Raw genomic sequence first — 19,630 nt, forward strand, 5'->3', positions numbered from 1 at the left:
TTATTTGGAAAATTGAGAAGTGTGTTACAAATACTATAATAATAATTGCTATAATGCAGCATGTCATTCAACTAATCATAGGCTGCAACATTGACTTTTTTATGAAGCCAAGGTCACAACATTGTCAGGAGTTTATTTCTAAAACACAATTAGTAAAATTGGACCTTATTATGCCAATTTTTCAGGTGGAAAATGGAAGCAGAGGGGTGCATTTTAGGGCCAAATTTCCACACCTAAACAGTGTTAATAACAAACTCTCCTCCATGTTAATTCAGGGTTATAAAGGTGCTAATTAAAACAGATGCCAACAGAACCTATCCTGGGAATTTATTTGCCCTGCATGGATTGGATATAGCTGTTCCAAATGTTGTTTAAAATGCACAAATTTCATATTAAATTTAAGAAAACAAAGCATGGCAGGTATCCTAATAAATGCAATTACTTATTAAATACTTTTTATTTAGCAATCTTTTGTCTTATAAGATAATGGCTTGCGCTGTGGTGATCAAATCTGTGTTGAGTATTGCCTTACAGCTCAGGAACCCCACTCTGATATGACAGTTTTTTTGCAGAGGCAGACAGTGGGCTGAGAAGTTAATTCACTGCCCTTTGTTTTTTTCCAGATCTTCTTCATGTCCAGTTGAGTTTTCCATTTCTGCTTGCCCATCTAATGGCCATTGAAACAGTCACAGCCGTTGGTGCCTGTCTCCCAATTGTCAATGTCTGTCATCTTCATATCTTGCTTTCAGGTGTTCTTGCAGTGTTCTTGGAGGTCTGGATGCCCAGGAGGTCATGACCCAAGTGGTCAGTTCACCATTCAGAAAGTTTGGATATATTACTATCATCGATCTGATGACTGTGGGCAAACCAGAGCAGAAGTTGTTGACTTAGCATTGAGTGCACACTGATATTAGCATGCTCCAGGACTTCTGGTTGGTGACCTTGCCCTGTCAAGATTTGCAGAGGACATGTTTAAGAAAGTGAATGTGGAAATTGTTCAGACTTTTCTGCTGCCTATCATGTTATCCAAGTGTCACTACTTTAGCGGCATGCGCTGCAAATGTAGGATTGGTAGATCACAGTGCAGTGTTCTCAACCAGATTGCTGTTGTTCCAAACTTTCTTACTCAACTTGGGCATAACAGCTGGAGTTTTTGCAATGTGCAAGTTGATTTAAGCATCAAATGACAGATCGCTGGCGATCGTAGATGCCAGATATGTGAAATCATTAACATCCTCCAACATCAATGCTGATATATGGCAGTGTGGCAACATCCTGTCTTCCTGATGCTGATGGTCAAAGCAAACTCTATACAGAAATGAGAGCGTCTATCCACTTGCTTCTGAAGGTGTTAATTAGAACAGAATTATTGTGGTTTCGTAAGCAAAGAGCAACTTTATGATGAGGGCTTGATGTAGCTTTGTCTTGGATCTCAGGTGAGCAAGGCTGAATAGCTTTCTGTCAGTTTTGGTATGTGAATAAACATCCTCTATAGATGACCTGAAGGCATATATAGCAGCAAAGAGAAGAGTCAGTGAACCAAAGATTATCGGTGCCAGGACACAGTCTTGTTTGACTCCATTTTGGATCACAAAGGTTCTGACCTTGTTTCGTCATAGCTGACTTTACCAATCATGTTATCAAGGAAAGAGAAGATCACATTGAATAACTTCAGCAGGCAGTCAGTTTTTTCCAGCAGCTTAAATTTGAGTCTCTGCTTACATGATCAAATGCTTTGGTGAGATCAGTGAAGGCAATAAATAGTGGTCTCCTTTGTTTGCAGCATTTCGCTTGCAGACTGCAAAGATCATGTCAATTATAGATCCTCTGGTTCTGAAACTTTACTGGAATTTGGATTATAGCCAGGATCTGCAGTCCAACAAGTAAACATGGGCAAATATATTTCTCACGATGGTCAGCTGGCAGATGCCTTGATGGTTATTGAAATTGTTGCAGTCATCTTTTTTTTCCCTACAGGCTCACAATTATTGCAATGCATGTAATCTGGGGTACTATCCCCTCCCTCCAGCAGAGACAGAAAAGTTTGTGCAGATGCTGCAGGAGTGACCAGTTTCCTTGTTTAATCTGTTCAGGCAATATAGTATCAGCACCTGGAGCTTTCCCCAAGGCAAGCAAATCAATAGCTTTGATAACCTCCTCTATAGTGAATTCGATGTTCAGCTATCCCATGACAGGCTGGCTGCAGGTTTTCTATTAAGTCTAGAGCTTCCTCGGGGACTGTGATCTCCCTGGTGTACAACTCAAGCTAGTGTGCCATCCAACCTTAATTACAGTTGGTGATGACTTCCCCTGCTTACTTTTCAATGGAACTATTTTCTTTGCTGATGCACCTGTTGCAGTTTTGATCCCTTCATACTTGCCCCCAGCATTCCCTGTGTTGAAGGACATCTGGATATTCTAGCAAAGTTAGAACTAGTCGTCATCGATGCACCCACCTAGCAGTCTGTTGGACTTTACTTTGCGTAGTTCTTGGTGCATTTAGAGTCTTCTCATTCAGACCTCTCTTGTAAGAGCATGGCAGGCATCCTAGCAATTGCAAAAGTTGATTAAATACTTTATATTGTCGGAAACAAAATAATATAACTGACAGAAGTAGCATTCAGAAGAATGGATCATTTTTTGCATTAAATATCTCTGTTAATTAGTGCTTTCACAACTAAGAAACCATGTAATACAAAGTTAAAGATCATATTATTAATGACTGCAACTGTCAAGCTGTTCAGATTGCCTGGCTGTTTATTGTATTCAGTGACACAGTATGACTAATCTGTGTAGTAGTCAATTGTAAATGTTTGAATGTGCTTTCCAGCAGAGATATCCAATGCATTATCTTTCTTAAATTACCAAGCTGCTGGATATGAAATGCTGTGAGTCAACATCATTTATATTGCGCAAAGGATTATTTGAAAGTGCGAACAACCATTGAGTCAAAAAACACTTTTACCTCTTACTGTGTAATACCCTATAAAATGCAGGTTATTGCTTTAATATTGTTTCCCTACATGAGCAATAGTAAAACTTTTGCTTCAGAGAAATTCAACTTGTTTTCGGTACTTGCAACCTAGTGAGAAGGAGTATTGGACATTCCCAAGTTTGTCAGTTTGAGTAAATATTATATTTGTGATTATATCGTTTTTAAGCAACAAAAAATTACGAACAAACTTATTACAAAAAATTATCTGAGATAATTTTATGATTTATTTTTAAAGGAATTTTGACAATATCAAAATATTACTATGCATTAGCTCACTATGAATCAACATCAGCATTGTGGTGTCAATTCTAGCCGTACAAAATGTATCTAAAAAAGAAGTGTTAATCTGGTGAAGCTACAACACAGACTTGGTGCATTCTAGGCAGCAGAAGCAATATACTATATAGACAGAGCTGAGCAGCTGAGCAACTAGTGAATCAGATTCAAGTTCTGCTGACCTGCCACATTATATCATAAACGGTAGTGGACAGTTAAGCAACTAAAGAGATGAGGAAACTACCTGAGCATTTGGATGCTAAATTGTAGTTGAGTCTAATATTTGAGTACAAAAGATAAGGCTTAAGCATTTGCAACCATCTTCAACCAGAAGTGCCAAGTGGATGATTCATCTCTACCTCTTTCTGAGGCCCCACTACTTCAGAAATCAGTTCTGCAGCCTATTTATTTCAGACTGCATAATTCAACAAAGGTTATGAGTCCAGAAACATCCCAGTTGTTTTACTGAAGATTTGTTCTCGAGTACTAGCTGTGTTTCTAGCCAGAGGCTATTCCAGCACAGGACAACATTGGCATTGACCTGACAAAGTGTAAAATTGCCAACAAATGCAAATTATTGCCTCAATCTACATTTAATCATCAGCAAAGTGATGCAAAATGGTGTCAACAGTGGAATCAAACTTACTCAGCAATAACCCATTCAACAATGCTCATTTCTGTTTCCACCGAAGTCATTCAGTTCCAAACTTAGTTACAGTCTTGGCCCCAGCGTAGACAAAGGAGCTGAATTCCAGAGGTTAGAGACTGACAACCCTTGGCATTTGGCTGAGTGTGACATCAAGGAGCCATTGAAGTCAGCAGGAACCAGAGGAAAATTTTCAACTGTCTGGAATCATACCTACGAGAAAAGAAGATGGTTGTGAGATGGGATTTAATGAGCCCAACAGGAGTGTCACCCACTGTTAGGAGAACTATTGGGGAACTCCTGTCGGTTCTGTGGGATAGGTCTGACAGAATTGTGCCCATCAGGTTGCTGATTTCCTGCTGAATGCACCCCTCACTGCCATGAAACTCACAGTAGAAGTGCAGCGTTGGCAGGACTGGAAAACCCATCCCCATGAACGGCCAGAAAGTTCTGGCCATGATGATCACATCTTTCTTTCTCTGCTTGTGGGAGAAGAAACAATTTAGTGAAAGGCAGAGTGTGGGATCATGTGAGGATTCCAGCCCAACACTGAAATCCAGGTCGTTCTCAATCCAGTTGTTCCTGAACTCACTTCCAACAGACCTGTGGTCACTATTCTAATGTAGTATGCATGACAGCCAATATGCGCACAGCAAGATCTGGCAAATAACAGTGAAATATTAATTAGATAATCTGTATTTGTCGTGTTTGTTGATTGAGGGATAAATATTAGCCACAACATCAAGATAACTCCCTTTCTTCAAAATAGTGCAATCAGATCTTATGCATCCTTCTTGGAGACTAGATAGGGCATCATTTCAATGTCCATCCAAAAGACACCACTTATGACAATGCATGCTCCCTCAGGGAACTAGGGACCAAGTTCTGGAGAAAGGCCCTTGACCTAAAACATTAACTGTTTCTTTCTCCACAGATGCTGCCAGACCTGCTGAGTACTTCCAGCATTTCGTTTTTGTCTCTCTCTCAGGTCTCTACTGGGTGTCCACCAGCTTTTATTGAACAAGGTATCCTCAGCAGGCTATTCACTCGGTACTCAATATTTTTGTTATATTTCTGAGGCTCTCATCTGAGTCAGGTTCACACATCAGCAGCACAAGATAGCAGCAACGTTAAAATCATTACTGAATGGGAAATAAATGTAAGTGCATCACTTGGATTTTAATTCCCATTCTGTCAAGTGAACGAAATTAAAATTTCTACTTATGATGCCAATGTTTGTTCTGCAATTCATAGTTAAAATATGAATACAATTGACTGTTGATATTTAAATTGCTTTTGTATGGCAAAGAACCTAGTGCGCAATAAACAATACTCATAATGTACCGAAGTGCATGGTTGCACTTGATCATGTGCATCAAATAGATAGAAGCAGAATACCAAGTTGTAGTGTGCAACGTGATGCAGAGAGAGATTAATTTCCCTCTCAAGTGAGAACAGTGTTTGTGTCAGACAGATTGGTTGTAAATACTGATATCCAAGGACATGAGCTGAGCCTGAGACAGAGAGTTGATTGAAGAATGACCATGATTGAGGTAGTACATTTACAGGCCAAGGTGACTGGTGCCGTTAGGAGATTTCAGGATGATGATGTTACCCTTCATGTTGACCTAGCATTGTACTTGATATTAGAGCTGATAAGTGGTATCCTGGTCCCAGAAGTGTCTTTCACAGGGTCAAATGCATGGTCATTTTTCTGAAGAGAAATGTATGGAAAGTATGCCACTCTCTTTTGTGAGAAATATTGAATTCTCTCAAGTATAGTGATATGGCTCCCAAGAGCAGAACTTTATCAAATTGCCCTAAATGAACTGGTAATAAATACAGCAATGAATTGCTGTTTGTCTATTACGATCTGCAACTAGTTAATAATTAATTTGTATGCATTGCTATTGAAGTGCACAGCTGATTTCTTAAACTGTGAACTTGTGGTCCCAGTAGACAAGGTTTATATTACAGATGAATAATGAATATAGCAACAATAAAAATTATATACCTATATGTCATCCCTTTCTTTTTAGAGCAATATATTGAAATGCCAACAGGCTTTAATTTGAAAGCAATGCATACAGAGTATTTAAAGTTAGACACCTATTGCAACAGAATGTAAAAGGTTTAGATTGATTTGGAGTACTTTTAGCATTGTATTCTGAAAGTAAGCAATATTTATTTTTCTAGAAAGTGCACAATATTAAAACTCAATGATTGTAAATGTTGCAATTCATTAATGTCAGCGAATGTATTTATAATTTAACCAGGAATAACAGAAAAAAAAGTAACATTGTAGGTTCCTAAGACATAGGGACAGGGGTAGGCCATTTGGTCCCTCATGCTTGCTCCACCATTTGGTAAGATTATGGCTGATCTGATTGTGGCCTTAACTCAGCTTTGCTGCCTATCCCATAAACTTTAACTCCTTTGTCAATCAAAAATCTGTCTTTGTATCAGAAAAAATGTAGCCATCATTGTCAGTTCCTTTACCGAGGTCACTATTATAGATCATAAATAGTTGAGGCCCCAGCACTGATTCATGCAGCACTCTACTAGTTTATCCACAGTTTACCATCCTGAAAATGATCCATTTATCCTGACTTCATTTTTCCTGTCAGTCAATCCTCTACATATGCTAATATATCACCCGCAATACCATGAGCACTTCTGCAGGAACCTCTAATATGACACCTTATCCAACACCTTTTGAAAATCCAAATGTACTACTGGTTCCCCATTATCCATGCCACTTGTCGGGTTTATGAGAATGCTAGGGTGAAAATGGGAGAGTTCCTGATCGTTTTTTGGCAAGTTTTCGTGCCCAATCTTACCTACTTAATCATTGAAAAAATGGTGTAGACTGTTTCTCACTGCTGCAAGCAATAGGCATGGCGTAATTTGCCAGCCAGCCTGCAATTTGCCAGCCATTACCTGGCGAGAGGCTGACCTTGCCGTAAATCTGGTTCTTACAAAATCACTCATGTGATATTACTGGCTCGCTCCGCCCATCGATTGGCGGGGCAAGCCAGTAAATTCCCGGTTGTTGCACTTCAAAAAACTCTTAAGAATTTGACAAATATGATTTTTCTTTCAAAAACAACATTGGGGGGGGGCGTGATTCCCCTACCCGCCGCACTTACTGTCTAGTGGAGTGGGATGGGAGAATCTCAAGGAGGACCATGTGCGGGATTCATGCATGCGTTCCACCCCGAGCACATCTCCCAGTGCCAGATTTCTGTGGACATCTGATCTGCACTGGCAAGAAGACCAGGTAAGTGATTTTAATCTGTTTTTAATATAATTTAAATATAATTAGCAGACCCAGGACTGAAACTGGGACCTGGTGGGGGCGGGGTCTAGGGGACAATCAGTGGGGTTGGAGTGTCCCACTGCCACTCTGCATGGGGATTGGCGGGGTAATGAGGAAGGCCAGCAATCAAAGTGGGCTTTGGGGGGGGAGGCGGTCTGCTGGGGAGGAAGAGGAGATCAGTGGGGGTTGGGGGGGGGGTGCAGAGGTCTGCCTCCCAGGGAATCTGCAGTGCAGGAGGGGCCTGGAAATCGGGGCTGTCCAAAATGGGCGAGTTAGGGCTGGCTTGGGAATGGTTGGGGGTGTCTCAATCAGGCCATGGGGGTGTTGGGGGCCATCATTGTGGGGTTCCTGGGCTGGCCAGCAATTTGAGCTGGACAGCAAATGGTAGGCTGGCAGCTCAGGGCCACTGCACATGTGCAGAGGCCTGCTGGTTTCAGCCGCCTGGGTGGGAATAGGTCCATGCCCCCTCAAATCTAATGATATTCATGTTGGTGGCCTCTGCATTGCACAGTGTGTGGGAAATTCTAGTGTGAACTCCCACTGAAAGAACCAGCGTGAATTACTCCAGTTTTCCCACGAATTCGACACAAAATCTTTTTGGGAAGATTCTGCCCATTGACTCTGCCTGATTATTATGATTTTCTAAATATTCTGCTACTACTGCCTTAATAATGGATTCTAGCATTTTCCTGGTGTAGATGTTAGATAATTTGGCCTATATTTTCCTGCTTTTTATCTCCCTATTCTTGAATAATGAAGCTTTCTAATATGCTGGGAATGTAGGGAATTTTGAAAGATTACAACCAGTGCATCCAGTATATCTGCAACTTTTTTAGAATGCAAACCATCAGGCCCAGGACACCTGTCAGCATTTAGTCCCATTAGTTTTCCTAGTACTTTTTCCCTAGGGATCATGATTATTTTACATTCTGTTCTCTCTTTTTCCCGTTGCTTTTCTACTATTCTGGGATACATACTGTGTCTTCTGTGGAGCCAGATACTAGAGTTTTGCCATTTCCTTGTTCCACAGGTTCACCTCTAAGGGGACCAACGCTCACCTTAACTACTCCTTTTCTTTTTGTTGACACGTAGAAGCCTTTACTGTAATTTTCACATTTCTTGCTAATCTTTTCTCATATTCCAGTTCCTTCTTATTCTTTCAGTCATCTTTTACTGATTTCTAAAATTTTCCCAATCTTCTAACCTACCATTAATCTTTTGAGCATTGTACATCTTTTCTTCCAATTTGATGCCATTCTAACTTAGTTCACCACACATGATGTATCATTTGCATTGTCTTTCTTTCATGATGGAACATCTATTGATTGAGAGTTACAAAATATCTCCTTAAATTTCTGCCACTGCTAACCTACATCTTACCTTTTAACCTATTTTCCAAGTCCACTTTAATCAACTGTCTTTAATCCTAATATACCTTTTTGTTAAGTTTAAGACACTAATTTCAGACCCAAATTTCTCACCTCGAAACTGAATGTGATATTCTGTCATGTTATGATCACTCTAACTGAGTGGATCCTTTTCAATTAGGTAATTTGTTAATTCTGTCTCACTACATATTCCCTGGTTCAAAATAGCCCTTTCCCTGCTAGGTTCCAGAATATGTTATTCTCAGAAACTATCCCAAATACACTCTGTGAACTCTTCTCTCAGGCTACCTTTGCGGATTTGATTTGTCCAATTTTTTATGAAAATTAAAATCTCCCATGAATGTTACAGTGAATTTCTTACAAGCCCCCATTATTTCTTGATTTATACTCTGTTTTACAGTGTAGTTACTGGCAACAGGTTGAAAACCACTCCCAACAGTGACTTTCATCCTTTGCTATTTCTTTACCTAAATTGATGCTACATATTGATCCTTCAAACTTAGATCATTTCTCATTACTATACTGATCTTGTCCTTAATTAACAGATCTACTGTTTTAGACTGCACTCTCAGGACAAAAGAACATAGGTTTGGATGCTAACAGTGGCACAGATTTATTGAATAGTTTTTAACTGTATAAAGGTTTGATCTAGAGTGAGACAAAGCCTGCAAAGGCTAGACACATAACTAGACACTTAAAATGGCAATGCAACAATGCAATAACTCCAAACACATTACATCACTCCCCCTTTACTTCTAAACTCCCAAAAGAAAAAATAACCAGAGCACTTTTACACAATCATTAAAACATATATACAAGACAAGCAATGAAACATTACACAATAATAATAGTTAGTAAGAAGTTCAATCTGGCTGGCATCTATTCTGCCCTGGTTGCCTGCACACTTGAGGAATTTGTGTATCCTTGATATTAGGGGTACTTTCCGGGGCTTCAGAGGATGCCTCTATCCTGGAAGTCTTTTTTGTAGAAGAAAATTGGTAGCAGTAAGGAATTCTTCAACAATCTCGGTTTCTGCTGATTGACCAGGAGTTGCCGTCTCAGTATTTAGTTGTATAGATGATGGTTCATCCTGAGCTAGTTCTGACATACACAGTATCAACACATTGATGTGTGTAGCTAACAATTGTTCTGTGTGTCATCTCCACACTAACCCATCTTCATTCTGTACAGTATAGGAGATACAGCCAGTTTAAATTAATACAGTTCCAGGAGCCCACTTCTCATTGGTGGTATAACCGTGCATCACAATTTGCTCTCCTTGTCAAAACAAATGTCTTTTTAATTACCTTCTCTTAAGATTTGTGATTTTACCATCTCAGACATCTCCTGCAGTGAGAGTAAATCAAATGCAGTTTTCAGCTATCTCTTCAGCAGTAGTAAAGTTGGGAAACTCAAAGTATGTATGTGATATTGCAATACATCACAAACAAACTGTTTAGATGACAATTTAAAGATCATTGGTTCTTGGCAGCTTTCAGTCACTACTTCCAGGACTGGACAAACTTTTCTGCTAATCCATTCATGGATGGGTGATATAATGCTGATTTTATGTGGCGGATACCAATCACCTTTAGATGGTCTTCAAACTCTGGTGGTGTGAATTGTGGTCCATTATCACTCACAATTTTTTCTGGTTCCCAAATATGCCGAGAATCTCATTGAGCTTTTCGATGGCTTGTTCCACAGTTGTTGACTTCATTTGGACAACATCCAGCTATTTGGAGTGTGCATCAATATCAGCCATGAACATGTGGCCCTCTTATGAACCTGTGAAGTCAACGTGTAGATGTTGCCAAGGCATTTTAGGCTACTCCCATGGAGGCAATGGGGACAACGACAGTGTGTTCCTTATCCGCACACATGACTGGCTTTTTGTTCAATCTGGGCATCTAGTCCAAACCACCAGAATTAGCCCTCAAAAGTTCTTCCCTTTGAACTACACCTGGGTGTCCTTCATGCAATTGTTTCAATACTCTTTGGCGCAAGTTTAGAGGAATTATTACCTTCATTCCTCACAACAGTATCTGCCCTGTGTGCTATCAACTCAGATTTTCTGGAAACATACAGCTTTAATTCGGGATGCATTCTCCTCCCTTTTAGCATCATTTCCAGTACCTTCCCAATCATGGGAACATTTCTGGTCTGTCGTTGGACTTGAGCTGCAGTTACTGGGACATGTACTTCTTCATTTCAAATCGTGCTATCAATTCATCCATCTTGTTATGCTGTGAGCATTCAGATAAAGGGCCCTTAATTCTGTCTTTTACCACTTTTCCCTGCTCTAACCTTATTTGCTGCTGTTCATATGCTCAGTCCCTCATGTCACACTCTGATTATTATTACCCTCATCACTACGCTGCACTATTGCCTGTTCTTTCTCTTTAACTTTTCAAATTTCCCTTCTCAAGAAATAACTCCGCCCCAGCCCCTCTATGTAGTGCAAAATCTTCTTTACTGGCCAGGTTATATGATTTGCCAATACATTGATTCCAGCATTGTTCAAGTGAAGGCTGTACCAATGGCACAGTTCCCTCTTTTCTCTGTACTGTTCCATGAATTTAAACCCATTTTTCCCACACCAATCTTTGAGCCATGTATTCAACTTGCCAATCTTACATTATGCTTATTTGCTGGTGTCATAGGTTTCTCATAAAACAGCACAAAAGTGTAAACATTGACAGAATTTTGTTGAATTAGGATTGCATGGTTAAGAATTTAGCTGCCTACTAAAATTCAGTTGTTTCATTTCTCCTTTCACATGTCGTATGCATGCAAGGCAGGCGTGCAAACTCGAGGTCTTTTAGGGAGGTTGATTCTTAATTTTAATCAATTAAAATTTATTGAACAGAACCATTTTCAGAAAGTAATCTATTGCACAGCTTCTACATGGAGAAGTAAATAATTTTGAAACTGACATATAACGGCTGATCAATTGCTCTAAATCACAGCATTTTTTTGTACTTAGCTCAGCCAAAATGTGGGACACATCACTGTTTGACAGATCATTCTCAGCATAGCAGATACCTGAAGAAAATGCCTCTTGGTGATTTTAAACCTACGTAATGAAGATGTTGCCCATATTTTACTTTTAACTTCCCTTATTTAAGATGTGGTTCAAATACCTTAAATTACTTTGGTGCCAGGATATGCATAGCAGGACGTGCAAAGCATGGTGTTTGCTGAGCTTACACCTCTTATGGTCTGGCCAGCAAAATTAGAATGAAAAATTGATTATCTTTACATAGAAATAAAATGATGACACTATTAGACAATTATTCTACCTTTTCTTTGTTATTTGCTTTATGACTATAAATTTGATTTAAAGTTCCTCACAAAGCCTACTCCATTTCATCCTTAAAGGGACCCTCAATTTTAACATTTATAAGCCACAACAGCTTAACTCTGCTTCATAAATGAATTTATTGTCCACCCTTCTAGTGCGTAACATTAAAGGAAGGATTTAGCTCCCAGGTGCAAAACATATTAATTTAGCAGTTAGGTGTCGCTAACACCTCAGCAGCCTCCTGCTCATCCGAATGAAGTAGTTGGCCAACTTTGAGTGTGCCAAAATCGCTGATCCTGTAGGTTGCCTGCGGTTTCCTGGATAGGTAAAGGGTAGGGGGATTAGAGGTTGTTTTGTCAGTCAGAAAGTGGAAAAACTCAGTGCAACAGCGGCCCAGACTCTTGTGGGAAGCACTTCTGCTCCTTTGAACTGCAATAAGGAACACTCTTAACTTATTTTAAAGGATCTGTCTCTACCCATCGGGTTTTGTTGAGCATGTAAGATATGCCACATTCAGTCCTACTGATTCCTACTGATGCCTCAGAACTTCTATTAGCATACACTGATGAGGATTATATCTTTCTTCTAAAGATGTATCTAGATTAGATTCTACCCATAAGAATAAGGGACTTTGGGAGCTGAATTGGCTAATTCCTAAAAGAGATGCACACTGGCGTTTACTTCAGAGTGTGAAAAATTGCCCAAGTATGTCCTGTCCACGTAGCAGAGCAAACTCTGTCCAATTACCAACCCATCAAATAACAAGAACAAAGAACAATACAGCACAGGAACAGGCCTTTTGGCCCCCCAAGCCTGCGCCGATCACATTTACCTATCTATACCAACAGTGTGTGTCCCTCTATTCCCCATTTGTTCATTTGCCTGTAGGATAGGTCTTAAATGTGGCTAACATAAGTGCCTCAACCCCTCATTTGGCAGTGCATTCCAGGCCCCCACTACCCTCTGTGTAAAAATCTTTCCCCTTAGATCTCCTTTGAACCTACCCCCTCGCCCCCATCTTGAACTTGTTCCCCCTTGTACTGACATTTCTGCACTAGAGGAAAAGCTTCCAACTGTTCACCCTATCTATACCTCTCATAATTTTATAAACTTCTATCGGGTCACCCCTCAGCCTCCGTCTTTCCAGGGAGGACAATCCCAGTTTACTAAATCTCTCCTCATATCTAATATCCTCTATACTAGGCAACATCCTGGTAAACCTTTTCTGCTCTCTCCAAAGTCTCCGCTTCCTTCTGGTAGTGTGGTGACCAGAAATGGACACAGTATTCCAAATGTAGCCTAACTAACGTTTATACAACGGTAAGATAATTTTCCAACTTTTATACTTAATGCCCTGTCCGTTGGAGGCAAGCATTGCCATATGCTTTCTTCACCACCTTTGCCTTCTGTGCTGCCACTTTTAAGGACTTGTGGACCTGTACTTCCAGATCTGTCTGTCTGTCTATACTCCTATGCTGATGATTCTGCCATTTATTTTATAGCTCCCCACCTGCATTGGATCTACCAAACTGCATCACCTCACATTTGTCCAGATTAAATTCCATCTGGCATTTCTCTGCCTGATTTTCCAATCTATATCCTGCTGTATTCTCTGACAACCTTTGTCACTATCCGCAATTCCGCCAATCTTAGTATCATCCGTAAACTTGCTAATCAGACCAGCTATGTTTTCTTCCAAGTCATTTATATATATTACAAACAACAGAGGTCCCAGCACTGATCCCTATGGAACACCACTAGTTACAGACCTCAGTCGACTTCTGATCGTCAGCCAACTAATAGAAGGTGTTGCTGACAGTGCTATCAATTTACTTAGCAATAATCTGCTTTTTGATGTTCAGTTTAGATTCTGCCTGTCCCACTCAGCTCCTGACCTCAATTCTGCTTTGATCCAACCAAGGACAAAAGAGTTGAATTCCAGAAGTGGGATTGAAGTGGCTGACCTTGACATCAAGGCAGCATTTGACCTAATGTGGCATAAAGAGTCTATAATAAAGTCAGAAATATGGATATTTGCTAAATAACAATGCTCAGTACATTTGCAGCTCCTCAGTGTACTGAAGGAATCCATTTCTATATGCTGTAAGATCTGGACAAAATTCATGCCAGGGCTAATAAATAGCAATTAACATTTATGTCACACAAGTATCAAATAATGATCATTTTGAACAGGAGAGAATCTAACCTTCATCTCATGATGTTCAACAACATTACCATTACTTAACCTTCACTATTTCCCATGTTTTTACAGTGAAATAAAGGCATCAATCAAATAAGGGATTGTGTAAACATGTTGTGGGATTAGGCACATGAGAACAGACATACATGGGTAGGAAGCTTGAAGATAATCATCACAGCTGTCCTTAAACGCAGAAGTGAAACTACACAGAATTGCATGAACCACTTCCCTACTAGTGAAGTCATACTCCTATCCCATGAATGCCTAAACAGCACCAACAACAACTTAGGGGTTGCCACTGACTAAAAGCTTAACAAGACTAGCAATATAAATATTCTGGCTACAAGTGCAGGTCAGAGCCTAGGAATTCTGTGACAGGTAATTTACCAAAGCTTTTTCACCATCTACAACCCACAAGTCAGGAGTGTGATAAAATACTCTCCATGTGCCTGGATGAGTTCAGCTTGAACAATACTGAAAAAGCTTGAAGTTTGACAAAGTACCTCATAAGAGGTTATTGCAGAAGGTCGGGGGACATGGAGTTGGGGGTAGGGTGTTAGCGTGGATAGAGGATTGGTTGTCGAATAGGAGGCAGAGAGTGGGGGTCAATGGGTGCTATTCGGATTGGCGGATGGTGACTAGTGAAGTGCCCCAGGGGTCGGTGCTGGGGCCTCAGCTTTTTACCATTTATATAGATGATCTGGAGGAGGGAACCGAGTGTAGGGTGTCGAAATTTGCTGATGACACCAAGATTGGGGGAACGGCAAATTGTGCGGAGGGTGTGGAGAGTCTGCAGAAGGATCTAGATAGGCTGGGTGAATGGGCCAGGAAATGGCAAATGGAATTTAGTGTTGGCAAGTGTGAGGTGGTCCACTTTGGTAGGAAGAATGGTAGGAAGGATTATTACTTATGTGGCGAAAAACTGCAGCAGGCGACGGTGCAGAGGGACCTCGGGGTCCTTGTGCATGAGTCGCAAAAACCCAGCTTGCAGGTGCAGCAGGTGGTCAGGAAGGCGAATGGGATGCTGGCCTTCATAGCGAGGGGGATTGAATATAAAAGTAGGGAGGTCTTGCTGCAGCTGTATAGGGCATTGGTGAGGCCGCAGCTGGAGTACTGTGTGCAGTTTTGGGCGCCACACCTGCGCAAAGATATTTTGGCCTTGGAGGGAGTGCAGAGGAGGTTTACTAGGCTGATACCGGAGTTGAGGGGGTTGAGCTATGAGGAGAGGCTGAATAAACTGGGTTTGTACTCGTTAGAGTTTAGAAGAATGAGGGGAGATCTCATTGAGACGTATAAGATGATGAATGGGATGGATAGGATAGAGGTGGAGAGACTCTTCCCGCTCAAAAAAGACAGTAGGACTAGGGGGCACAGCCTCAAGATAAAGGGGGGGGGGTGGTTTAGAACGGAGTTGAGGAGGAACTTCTTCACTCAAAGGGTGGTGAATCTCTGGAATTCTCTGCCCGTTGAAGTGGTGGAGGCTGCCTCGCTAAATATTTTTAAGACGCGGGTTGATGGGTTTTTGATAAGAAAGGGGATTAAGCGTTATGGGGAGAGGGCGGGAAAGTGGAACTGAGCCACGACAGATCAGCCATGATCTTATTGAATGGCGGGGCAGGCTCGAAGGGCTAGATGGCCTACTCCTGCTCCTATTTCTTATGTTCTTATGTAACCCAGGACAAAGCAGCCTGCTTGATTGGCACTGTTATGACCACAGTAGATGCAAGTCTGATCCCAAAATGAAACCTGTCTTGCTGATCCTAAATCTTTTATTTTGTATTTTGAAAATGAGGAGGAAAAGCTACTGATCCCAAAAGCAAAGAGTTGCAGCAACACCTTTAGGATTTTTAAAAATTAAAGGTTTATTAACAAGACAAAAAACTTTAGTGCAATGCTGGGAACACTGTTTACATTCATTTTGATCTCATTAGCAGGCAACAATTCTCTCCCATGTTGGGAAATCTACCCATGGTGACGTGACATCATGTCTGTGCCTTTCTCAGCTAATTTTTCAATAAGGGAAAACTGGTGCAATCACCTCGGAGGGGAGTTCAGAGGTAAGCATGCCACAGGCCAGTGCTTCTTCAAGGAGAGCGGGGAGCATTCGAAAGGTCAGGGGAGCCAGCTACAGGCCTTGCAGTTCAGTGAGGGGTGTGCTGTTAGGGATTCAGGAATTTTGGGTTTGAACAGACATTGTTGCTGGGGATTCAGGTTTGAGCAGGCATTGCTGCTGGGAGTTCTGAAGATTCAGGCTTGGTCAGGCATTAGGCCTCAGGGTTGTGTGGCTGGGTGGATTCTGCTTCAAGCATGCATGGGGCTTTGGGGTTGTGGTTTGGTTGTGGTGGGGCCAGCCAGCTATGCATGCAAGCATGGAGTGGGGTGGGCTCGGGTGTTGGGAGGCAACTAGCAAGGCAACTTGTGTGCAAGTGTTTGGGAAGAGTGCACTTGGGAGCTGGAGGTGCTCAGCTGTTAGAGCATTCTAAGAGGGAGAAGCATTGTGGCTGGAGCAGGTGCTGGGCGTCATGCAGGGAACAAATCTAACCTGAGGTACAACACCCGGAAGTGTGTATACTCACATCTGTGGCAGGGGGGCATGGGATGTGGGTGGTATGGTAGCAGGCACGTGGACCTCCAGACACACAGACAGAAGACAATGGGAGTAGATATCCATGGAGATATCCATGGAATCTTTGTCCGAGCACCTGAAAATCATGCAGCAAGATGCTCAATGACTCCACACTAAGTGCTCAATACCACATCCTACCAACTTCACCATAGCCTCAGACACTGCTCAATTCACCAAACCTCCATCGCTCATCCTTAAAACAGAAAAATTAGGAACAGGAATAGATCATTCAGCCTGTGAGTTTGTGCTGCTATTTGTTAAGATCGTGGCTAATATGATTTTAGCTTTAATTCCACTTGCTTGTCTGTCCTCCGTAACTAAATATCCGGTGAGGTCAGCCTCGTGCCCATCTCCGGGGTGAGACTGAATAAATTGTTTAAATATATTGAAATGCTGATTTGACCTCTTGTAAATGAAAATTATTTCTAACACAACCGAGAACATATCCAATGTTCAGATCTCCAACTATACGTTTAACTTTCATACAGGCCTCATAATCATATCTCACCCCCTACTTTACAAATAACACTGGATTTTAAAATACTTCCTCTAATTCTGATGTTAGGATTTTCACTGTAAATTGGCACATTAAAATCTCAATAATCGTTGCATCACATATCCATCAGTCGTCATTATTCAATGGCCTCAAAAGCATGATCAAACGTAGTGAACAGAAGTTTTATGTACTTACAGACCGGAATTTTACAATATTCTCTGTTAGCCTCAGGTGGGATCATATAAACCTCAGGCAGACATGAATCATATGAACCACAGGCTGGAATTTTACCGGCATGCCAAATCCAATTCCGGGGGTGGGCTCAGCTTGGAGAACAGCATTCTCCTTTGGCCTAGGGCGGGATCATGCAAAACTTGGGCACATGTGCCGGTAAAATTCCACCTTATAGTCTTTTACACTGACATATTAATTTTGTGACCACAGGAACTATCAAAAAGACATTTTGAATAAAATAAATATTCTACAGATGAATATTTTATGTTCTGATAATGGTATGTTTGAAATTCTTGCACAAATATTTAGGAATCCACATTAGCATCATTTTTAAGAGGAGCATTTCTCAAACTTTGGATAGTTATCTTACCATTTTGCCCCTCTGGCCAATGCGCAGGATGAGCCGGTAAGATCGCACAGGAGCCGAGAAATCAGGTTTGTGACACCAAATGTCCAGTGAGGTCAGCCTTGTACCCATCTCTGGCGTGAGACTGAATAAATTGTTTAAGTATGTTGAAATGCTGATTTACATGTAATAGATGAGCCCAGGATGCAACTGTCCTGGCTCACTGCCTTTGCGGCCTCGTTGGGAGAGATTCTCTCTGGCAAGAATCACTGCTGGTCCCCAACAACATGGACCAGTCGTGATGGCCTCGCTTAGTAGAACTTGAGGCCATTTAGGCCCCCCTGGGGAGGTTGGAGGCAAGGGGGATGCCCCTTGGACAGGGCCAGCCTGGCACTGCTAGTCTGGTATCCTGGCACTTCCTACCAGGCACCCTAGCACTTCCTACTGGATACTCTGGCATTGCCCACCAGTCACTGGACAAAGGGGGCAGGCTGTACTGGGAGGCCAATCAGTGGGAGGGGGAGTGATATTTTTGTGTGGGGCTCGCGATCAGCTGCTCCCGCGATAGCTAGGACAGAGCTGGGTCGAGGCCAGCTGCAGCAGCGGAGGCTCTCTCAGACCTGTCAGGCCTCTCCTGCTTGCCATTGTGCATGTGCATCCACAGAGGTCCACATGTGCAAAATAGTGCCCTCTGCTACTACAACAGGTTTGCTGATGATTTTAGCCCCATCTCTTTCCCTTACAGGCAAGGAATGGTTTAGCCCAATTTTTTTCTGCACTGAGTGGATAAGGTATTAGAATGAAACTCATCCAAAAATCAGGTCAGAAACGCTCTTGTTTTCATGCCCATGCTGGACCTGGAATTTGTTTGGTAAGATTCCTCCATTGAATCCTTTTCCCCTAACAATGGTTTTTTTTTCGGATTCACTGTGTCTTTAATTTATGTTTTTAAAACCCTGTAGATGCCAATTTTGATTAGTTAGTTGCCAACACTAAACAATATTTAGTGTTCTACACAAACCCGTGTTTGTTGCCATGATTGTTTTGCAAAAATTAAGAGCAAAAGTTACATTTTGTATAGGTTATATGTTCAATTTATTGCACTTGTTCCTCTCTATGTCTTTATATGTCTAAATTCTTTAACTACAAATCTATAGACATGAAACTTGGAAACAACCTGGCTCGAACATTCATGGACTACTATAAAACAAATAATGTGGCTAATACAAAATCTTTAGCATCAGTAGCTACCTTCAGGTATGGAATCATAATAACTGTTAAGAATATGATGACATATTTCCTTAGACATTTCTGCCAATTCATTTCTATCAGTTCCTTACTAATTCCAGCATTGATAAACTGTTTTTATGATTCTAATTGGAGGTTATATAATGTAAAATCTAATTAAGATTATGCAACAAAAGACCTTTAAAAATAAATCAAATTGGGTACTTCAGTAAGAATACTTGAAAAGTTTGTACTCAAAAATCCTTAAATTTTCCTTCTTTGGGTAGTAAATTAGTGAACTAAAGAATAGATCAATACAAAAGCAAAATATTGTGGATGCTGGAAATCTGAAATAAAAACTGAAGATATTGGAAACTCAGCAGGTCTGGCAATTTCTGTGGGGAAAGAAATAGAGAGCATTTCAAGTTGATGACCTTTCATCAGGACTGAAAAATGGTAGCAATGTAATAGGTTTGAAGTAAGCATAGAACCAAAAAAAGGGAGAGCGAGAGAAAAAAAAGCAAAAAAGAAAGTTCTGTGTTAGAGTGGAAGGCTGGAGGGATTAAATGGCAA

The 19,630-nt window shown here is 41.1% G+C and overlaps 1 protein-coding gene across 4 annotated transcripts in view; it reads left to right on the forward strand.

Moving 5' to 3' along the window:
- The window catches only part of agbl4 (AGBL carboxypeptidase 4), a 791,814-nt gene that overhangs the window by 740,914 nt on the left and 31,270 nt on the right, over positions 1-19,630 (forward strand). For all 4 annotated transcript variants that reach the window (XM_080195501.1, XM_080195499.1, XM_080195498.1 and 1 more), the window contains one exon: positions 18,988-19,087. In XM_080195501.1, the coding sequence (XP_080051627.1) occupies positions 18,988-19,087 (100 nt within the window). The remainder of the gene's footprint in view (positions 1-18,987; positions 19,088-19,630) is intronic.

The sequence above is a fragment of the Carcharhinus amblyrhynchos genome, chromosome 9, assembly GCF_965287045.1.
Source record: "Carcharhinus amblyrhynchos chromosome 9, sCarAmb.v2.hapA, whole genome shotgun sequence".
NCBI lineage: Eukaryota > Metazoa > Chordata > Chondrichthyes > Carcharhiniformes > Carcharhinidae > Carcharhinus > Carcharhinus amblyrhynchos.